General features: G+C 48.8%; 1 protein-coding gene across 1 annotated transcript; it reads left to right on the forward strand.

Moving 5' to 3' along the window:
* The first annotated feature begins 89 nt into the window (after positions 1–89).
* On the forward strand, positions 90–6,764 carry ADPRS (ADP-ribosylserine hydrolase). Its single transcript, XM_015649173.2, has 6 exons — positions 90–339; positions 1,662–1,758; positions 2,510–2,717; positions 2,807–2,991; positions 3,083–3,183; positions 3,697–6,764. Exons 1-6 carry the CDS (start codon positions 111–113, stop codon positions 3,987–3,989), a joined length of 1,113 nt encoding a protein of 370 aa, XP_015504659.1. The 5' UTR covers positions 90–110; the 3' UTR covers positions 3,990–6,764.
* The last annotated feature ends 2,060 nt before the right edge of the window (positions 6,765–8,824 follow it).

The raw sequence follows: 8,824 nt of genomic DNA on the forward strand, positions 1-8,824 counted from the left end.
AAAGGAACAGGCGGGTGTGCTGTGGGCACCTCGGTCCTCCGGGCCGCCAGGGGGCAGTGTGCACACTGCCCCCTGGCGGCCCGGAGGGAGAAGGCGCCGCGCACGGCAAGATGGCGGCGGCGGGTCCTGCCTCAGGCCCCGGGCAGCTCCTGGCTCGTCCCCGGCCGGGCCTCGCTCGGTTCCGGGGCTGCTTGGCCGGGGCATTGTTGGGTGATTGCCTGGGAGCTGTTTTCGAAGGCAGGAGCGTCGTGAAGCTGCCGGAGCTGCTGAGTTTCCTCAAAGGGCTGGAACCGGCGCCGCCTGAGGAGGGAGGGGAAGCGGCGGGGAGCACACGTGGAGGTGCGTGGGGGGGGGAGCGCGGCACATCCCCTGGTCCCCCTTCACAAACCCCGCACGGGACTCGGCACCCCAGAGGTTCGGGTTAGGTCCCAGAACTCCCCTGGGTGTTCTGGCTTTGGGATGTTTGTGCCCTACTCCCTCAGCACTCCCAGGACTAGGCTTTGGGGTGCGCCCAACCTGCAAAACCTGCAACACTTCTGCTCCACTGAAACGTGGGACTCCCAGGTCCTTACCCCTCACCTGGTTATGGGACATTCTCAGCTGTGACTGCCCTGGCTGTCCCCTGCCCTGCTCTGGGCCCCTGTGCTGTGGGGATTCAACACCCATTCCTGATTTCCTAGGAATTCCTTAGGGACGCCGCTGATGCAGAGGGACCTGTGGTTTGCCCTGCTCGGCGCGCTGCTCCTACTCCAGGGTGCTGAGGTGGAGTGTGCTGTGAATGGGTGTGACAGTGCTGGGGTGTCAGCAGTGAGCAGTGGTACCAAAACTTGAGTAGAAGAGCGAGAGAAGAACAGAGTTGTTATTCAGCTCTTAGGAAGTGATTGCAGCCTTCCAGTGCATGAGAGGAGTCTGCAGGAAAGATTGAGTTTATTGACAAATGCCTGGAGTGACAGGACACAGGGAATGGCTTCCCACTGCCAGAGAGGAGGGTTAGATGGGATACTCAGAAGGAATTCTTCCCTATGGGGGTGGAGAGGCCCTGACACACAGATTACCCAAAGAAGGTGTAGCTACTCCATTCCTGGAAGTGTTCCGGGCCAGACTGGATGGGGCTTGGAGCAACCTGGGATAGTAGAAAGTGTCCCTGCTCATGTCAGGAAAGTGGAACAGGGTGGGTTTTAAGGTCATTTCCAGCCCAAACCATCCTGGAAATCTGTGATTCTGTGTTGGCCTGACTCTTGTCCATATATATGCCTCTGGATGTCATACATTTTCTCCTGGCTCTTACTAACCTTGAAGTATATTCTGTGTTATTATAGCTGTGGATGTAGCTCCCTGGCTGTGTCTCCTTACTCTGACAACCATAGCAGTGTCAACCTCAGCGTGCTGGGGAACTTAAATTCCAGACAGATTTGAGTTGGAAGGCACCTTAAAAATCATCGAGTTCCACCCCCTGCCATCGGCAGGGACACCTTCCACTGTCCCAGGTTGCTCCAAGCCCCGTCCAACCTGGCCTTGGACACTGCCAGGGATCCAGGGACAACCACAGCTGTTCCAGGCAATTTGTGGCAGTCAGGCCTTGGAGATGAGGGTGGTGCTGGCAAAGGGCAGAAGCAGTTTGTCCCTGGCTGCTGGTGTCAATCTTTGCCCTCCCGTTGCAGAGTTGCTGCCATACACGGACGACACGGCCATGAGCAGGTCGGTGGTGCAGTCACTGCTGGCCAAGCAGGAGTTCGATGAGGTTGACATGGCCAAGAGGTGAGGATGAGGCTTCCTGAAGGTGTAACCATCACTGTGACTGTCTGTGGAAGGGGTCAGGGCCTGAGGCAGACTAATTCTAATTACTAATATTTAGAGGGGAAAAAGTTAGGAAAGAGGTGGTTAATCCTTTAGTTTGTTGTTGCTTTGCCATGCCTTGGACTGTGCAGCAGCGTCAGCTTCAGTGTGGAGTCTGAAGCTGCCTTGACAGGGCAGTGCTACTGTGTGTCAGCTTTGTGTGTGTTCACCTTTGGGGAGGAGAATGCTTAGAGAGTCCAGAAACATTTTGTTTCATGTTTATTTGTTGCTATTTATGTTTGTACTGCCCTTAATTTAGAGAGAGAATAGCAGTGAGCTCAGCTTGAATTTGTTTATGATCCGTTTCCCTGTTGAATCCCCAGCCCTGAGAGCATTTGGTTCCACTTAAGGGAAAGCATTTCTTTGTTTAGAAAACTCTTCCATTGAACTTGAACAAAAGACTTTCTTTGTGGTTGTGACCCTTGGTAATGTTTCTAGTTTGCTTCTATTTTGAGGCAGAGTTGAGAGGGAAACAAGTGGGTTATGGAAGGTGATGTTTATATATCCTTCTTTCACACTGTTCTTTGGGAATTGTTTCCCTGCAGAACTGCATCACTGAGCCCTGGCTGTCACTGATTTACATGTGTGTTATTAATTCACTTTAGCAAGAGGCTTCATCCAATCACAAACCCCAAGTAACAGACTAGGTGTTTTCCCACCCTGCCCACACTAGGTTTGCCGAGGAATACAAGAAGGAGCCCAACAGGGGCTATGGGATGGCCGTGGTCAATGTCTTCAAGAAGCTCCTGAGCCCCAAGTGCAATGACGTGTTTGAGCCCGCTAGAGCCCAGTTCAATGGGAAGGGTTCCTACGGGAATGGCGGGGCCATGAGAGTGGCCGGCATCTCCCTTGTCTACTCTGATGTCCAGGATGTCAAGAAGGTAATGGAACATTCTGGGCTTCTCTGGGTGTCCCTGCTGCCAGGGGAGTGTCCCAGGAAGCTTTTCTGACACTGGGGTTTCTCTGGCAGTTTGCGAAGCTGAGTGCAGAGCTGACCCACGCCAACTCCCTGGGCTACAATGGGGCCATCCTGCAGGCCCTGGCTGTGCACCTGGCACTGCAGGAAGGGCTCAGCAGGGAAACCTTCCTGGAGCAGCTCATCTGCCACATGGAACACGTGGAGGCAAATGACAAGTCTCTCAGTGATGCCCGAGCGTGAGTAGCTTGGGGAAAGCCCCAACCCTGCTGTGGTGATTTGTTCTGACTCTTCATGTTCTCTCCTCTTGACTGCACTCTCTCTTTGCAGGCTGGGGTTTGAGGATTTACCATTTTCCAGGCGTCTAAAGAAAATCAAGGAATTTTTGGAGCTCAGCAGTGTTCCCAAAGAAGATGTATTGTTTGAGCTGGGTGAGTACATTTCTTAGTACAAGCATTAGGAAAGCTGGAAGCAGGACTAACTCAGCAAGCCTGGTAGATGTAGATTCCCCCAGATTCCTCTTCAGCCTGTGCTTCCTGTCAGGTACAGAATATGCTGAAAAAGCAGCCTGTGCTTACCAGTCAGGAATTCTGAATCTCAACCCAGTGATTTTCTCTATGTATTGATATGAAAAAAATGTCTTGCTAAGGGAAATTTACATTGCTTAACGTTTCTTAGCATTCCAAGATCTCTTTAAGGGCTATTGGACCATCATGTTGAATGGGAATGAGTAGATGTGTATGGCCAGGCTGTACGGGTAACTGGGAATTGCTCTGCAGGATGTGAGTGGTACTGGGGAACTGGGGAGTTTCTGAGAGACAAACTTATGCACATTTTCCTGGTAAAATCCATGATATCGTTATGGAAAGTTACTGGCAACATCAAGTTGCAGTAGGAAGGGAAAAGGATGGAAGCCCAGAGGGTACTGACGGGGTGTGTTCCAGGCAATGGCATCGCTGCACTGCGCTCCGTCCCCACTGCCATTTACTCCTTCCTGCGCTGCATGGACACTGATCCTGACATTCCTGACCACTACAACGCCCTGCAGAGAACCATCATCTTCTGCATCTCCCTGGGGGGAGACACAGACACCATCGCCACCATGGCAGGGGCCATTGCTGGTGCCTATTACGGGGAGGAGCAGGTGCCCCCGAGCTGGGAGCAGAGCTGTGAGGCTTTCCAGGAGACCCAGAGGATGGCCAAGAGCCTCTATGAACTCTACTGCCAGCGGCTCTGAGCTCTGGGGCAGCACCAGGGCTTTTCTGAAGGCGAAGGGATGGTCAGCTCTGCTTCTCCGGTCAGACCCAGTGGTGGATCTGCACCATCGGCCAACGCCAGCAAGCCTCACCTGGGAAGGGTGCTTGCTGCTGAGAGCTGGGAGCCAGCGCCAGCTTGGAAAAGAGGGGACATCCCCTTCAGTCACAGATCAGCCGGGAAGTGGCTGCACTTGGACAGTGGGTGAAGCTCCCTCAGTGTACATAAGTGTCTCATTTCCATAGGATTTCTGCTGCTTGTTTTGTCCACCATTGTGCCATTTGTCATTGCAGTTACTGGCAGGTGTCTGAATCTGCAAACATTTTCCCTCTTTTACTCTGCTCCTGTGTCCATGGGCTGTTTTGGTGGTCAGTGGCTTGTCCAGTGGCTTTGGGAGGATCCACACTCCTGGTACAGCAGCAGGTCATCCTCAGCTGGCCAAATAAGGGATGTCACAAGAGTCACCAGAGAGGCCTGGTGGCCCAGGTGTCACCTATGCTGAATTAGGATTATGGAGTGTAGATTTCTGGGAAGGTTTGTTGCCTTAAAGGCAGAATGAGAAGGGCCAGTGAAGGGAGAAGGGATTTCTTTGCATTGCTGATGGCTCTGTGAGAGACCTTTGATGCCTGCAGACAATCTTGGCTGGCTCATTGTCCCTGCTGGGAGAGGGTGTCACTAATTGCTGCTCTCTTCCTGGTCTTTGACCCTATGATCCAGCAGGCACCTGCTGTATTTGTGCCCCCTTGCACAGCTGCTGTTACACTGCTGCAGCCACTCTGGCTGCTCCCGTGTTCCTAATCCATGCATCCCGTATATGCCCAGAGCACCAGGTGACATTCCTGTTTAAATTACAGAGTATCCCAAACTGAAACAGATCCACATAACAGTCCAGTTTCTGTGGAGTGCAGATCTGGGAGTGGAGGTAGTACAGGGATAGAATGCCTGGTTCTGCTGCAGACAGCCACAAAGTGACTTGAGTAGGATGCAGGAGGTCACTTATCACACTCTTAGCCTCTGTACTTGGTAAAAACTGCCCCAAAATTAAAGGGAAAGGTGGGTTAATTGGGGACATCAGTATTTAAAAGAAGCTGGTGCTGGTGGCCAAGAACATTCTAGCAAAAACTGTGTTCCAGAATTTTACATTTAAAACCTTTTCCTAGTGGAGCTGGTCAAAAAGGGAGAAACAGCTTGGGAATGGCACATCTAGAAAGGGTTGGAAACTTTTTAATATTGAAAACAAAAAGTCATCATATGGAAATGTTTATAAACTTAAATGTGACAGTGTAACTCTTGTTATTTCTCCAGTATGTCTTGTGACACTGGGAAATGGCCATGGTGCTCCCCAGTGGTGTCAGCACATGGTGGCTGTGTCAGGCTGCATGCACATGGCGGGATCTGGCTGCCACAGGTCCTTCCAGTTTTCCCTGTAGTCTGCTTCCTTCAAGTTCCAGTCTTTTGTGTGATGCTCTAAATGGGTTTTCCTTGTATAAATGGATTCTTGTCTTGGGAATATGTGGAATTTTTGTCTGTTGTATATTTTTGTATTGTGCTGTAAAATATCAGGTTTTCTACATTATTCTGCCAGAGGGGCTACCAGGTTAATGTAATTATGTAAAAGAAGATATTTTTCTTTTCTTTAAAAGAAGAAGCAGATTTATAATTTTAAATGTTTGGAACTCCTGACAAGCAAAGAGCTCCTGTTTAAAGACTAAAGCCCTAGTTTCCTTGGAAAGAAGTAAAATCCCTCAGTTATCTTTGTTAAGTAGCCACTGCTTTGGTGTTTTCACTCCAGTCATGAGGTTGTGCATCCTCAGTGCCAAGAGGACCAGGAGTGGTTCTTGGTACAAGGGTGAGTTGATGCTGGGCATTGCAGGGAGGGCCTTTGGAAAGGCCCCTTTTCCTTAGCCTGTGGAGGGACTTCAGGTGCTGAAATCCAGCATGTGATGATGGTGCAGAGACCAGGGAATTCACTTGGAGCCTCATTAGGCAGGAGGATGGCTTGCTCCTTGGAATGAGCTTTTGAAGGTGCCTGTGTGTCAGCCAAGCTTCCCTGGAAAAGTTTTGCCTCTGCCAGCTGAGATCAGGTGGGAAAATTCTTCTGTTTGGACTGTGCGCCTGTGAAGGTGCTTTACAGGTAAGTCACCAGTTTTGAGTGTTCCTGACTCACTCAGGATGGAGGCTGGCTGTGCACAAGGTGTGTGATGTAGGATAAAAAAAATTATGAGAAAAAAAACACATGGAAAGGAAAGGGAATTCCTAAGGGAATTCAACTTGAGTCACTCAAATTAAAAATCACCAGCTGTAAGGATATGGATTTCAACCTTTTCTAAAACTGAATTTCTGGAGTCTTAATCACAAGAAGCATGCAATAATGTTTTGCATAAGGCTGTTAATTAGGGAATGTGCTGGGAATGAGCGAGACGATTTGAGGTGGGAATACAGTGTAAGAGAACTGTATGAGATAGATTAAGTCCCAGGACAAAGCACAGCTGAGCCCACCCTCTATACAGTAAGTTTTATTGATGTTTGTCAATACAATCAAGTACTGCAGTTTTAGTTGTGAAGAGCAGGTCAGTTTTGGGTCACAAAGAGTGCATTTTAAACCAACTTTTACTAGGACAGTGCATGTAGTATTTACAAAACTAAAAACCTCTATATACTAGGTTAGAAATGAAGATACTAGAGGCAAATTTTAAAAAAAAATAGTAAGAATTTGTATATAAAAATGCACAACTAATGCAGTTTTCAGCATTAAAAATAGACATACCTCATCCAACCCAACCTTTTTTATTCTTGTGATTGAAACCAAAATCCCACGCGCTCACACACACGACAGAAAATAATCCTTTCTGCTGGCTAATATGTACTCAATATTCCAGAAAAAAAACCCTTCTGAAGAGTGAACAGCCTACCTCATCCTGTGCATCTTCTTTTTTTTTTTTTTTAGCCTAACTATGTGCATGTAATATCTTTGCTTTCCATTAGTGTGTAAATGTAAGAGGTTAAATAGCTTCGAGGGGTGATTATGGGTTCGCTCTGCATGTGAAGGGAAAGTGGAATTACAAAACAGTATCTACAGCACAAACTCATTCTGGGGGTGGTTACAGTGAGAAATTTGGTTGTTGCTTTTTGCCAGCTCGAACAAGAAGTCTGGAATGAAGCAGAACAGAACAAGAAGAGATGGGCTGTAGATTAGGCACAGTATAAATAAGTCGCTTTGAGGAGCAGCATGAAGCTCCCACCAGGCGTGGCAGCTCCTGGCCCTGTGCAAGGTTGGACCAGCTCAAATCCCTCTGTTCTCCACAGAAAAGGAGACAAATCCCCTCCCAGAACCCTCCCTTACCAAACTTGGGCTTGGAAAAATCATCTAAGCTTCCACTTTTAATTTTAGGAACTGTTCCTGTTCCTGCTGGGAAATCACCTGTTAGTACCACAACACAAATGGTCCTGACCCTACTCTCAGGAGTTAAAAATGTCGAGTGGGATCAGACACCTTTCAGCTTGAGGAGTTTCATCTCTGCATGAAACTTGCAGCTTTAAGGAGAGAAATTCACAGGGAGGGGACACAGTCCCAACAGGCAGTGCCCAGAGCACTGGCCTTCCAACTGCAAATTTCCTTCTTGTGTTTCTTTATTTCAGGGATAGGTGAGTTTTTAAAAGGAAGGCCTGAATGGCAAGAGACAGAAACACAGGACAGGCTTGAGGAGAAAACAAACAAGCAAAACAGAAATAGGAAAAGTTGTTTAAATATCCCAGAGTCCATCTGGAAACAAGCCCAGTCCCAGTCTTGCTACATTTCTTTGGCCATCAGACAGGCTTTAGGAAAATGCAAAGGTCAGAGCTGGTGACCAAATTGTTGCTGTTTCTCAGGGATGTGCCTTTGCAGAGGGACATGCAGTGGAATATGCACATGGATTGACTGCAGCAGCATGCTCCTGGCCTGGGATGTGCAGCATCCCTGTCCTGGAAGCGGCAGTGACTGTTCTACTGTAACAAAACCTGCAGAGCCACAAGATCTGTGTGAGGCAGTGTCATCATGCCTGGCCTAGAGTCCTGCAGCTCATGCTCAGGTCAGTAATGCTCCAAGCATTAGAGAGACAAAGTGGTAATGACAGGCAACCTAAGTCACGGAGTTGCCCCGGGGCTGGTGCCCTGTCACAGGTACGTATTGCACTACACTTGTAAATTATGTTCTTAAATGGGTCTTAGCACCATGGTGAAATCACTGCTTGGAAAGTTAGAATTAGCACTATTTTTTCTTAATTCCAAGATTCCCAGTGAAAGGGGGGACACCAATGCAAGAGTTCACACATCCCAAAATAGTGAGACAAGAAAAGCAAGTTGTCCATCAGTGGCACTTCCTTATGTCACACCAGCTGGCAGCACCGTGAGCTGGCCTCACATTGCCATCCTTATGTGAGCAGAGATGCTCCTGAGGCCAAGGAAGTCTTTGGGCTGCAGAGACAGACGGGACAGGACCAGCCCTTGGACTTCCCAGCAGGTGAATGGAGAGAGCAGATCGTTGTTCATCATGAGGGTCCCAGCTTCCCTCGTTGCCTTTGCAACCGGTCGTGGCATTCTCCCAGGTACCAGTGCCTGGATGATTTTATTCCTAAAGATGCTGGGGGGGAGGGTTAAAAACAATATTTACTTCTTAGAAGAAGGTGCTTATGCAAAGTGTTCCACTCTTTAGGATTATAAATCCAACCATACTGAATCCGGAGTGAATTGGAGAGACTGCCCCAAAGCACAGTCTGGAAAAACAGGTGTCAGCGAGCCTGAAACTTGGGCATCTGATGGTTTGGAAGGAAATTTCTC

This window comes from Parus major, chromosome 23 (genome assembly GCF_001522545.3).
Source record: "Parus major isolate Abel chromosome 23, Parus_major1.1, whole genome shotgun sequence".
In the NCBI taxonomy this organism is placed as follows: Eukaryota; Metazoa; Chordata; class Aves; order Passeriformes; family Paridae; genus Parus; species Parus major.

What these genes read in the sequence shown, in the direction of transcription:
- ADPRS (XM_015649173.2), top strand. Translation starts at nt 111, where the DNA reads ATGGCGGCGGCGGGTCCTGCCTCAGGCCCCGGGCAGCTCCTGGCTCGT. An exon ending in GAGGTTGACATGGCCAAGAG is followed by an intron (nt 1,759 to 2,509) that starts GTGAGGATGAGG and finishes TGCCCACACTAG; the next exon opens with GTTTGCCGAGGAATACAAGA. An exon ending in TCTCTCAGTGATGCCCGAGC is followed by an intron (nt 2,992 to 3,082) that starts GTGAGTAGCTTG and finishes CTCTCTTTGCAG; the next exon opens with GCTGGGGTTTGAGGATTTAC.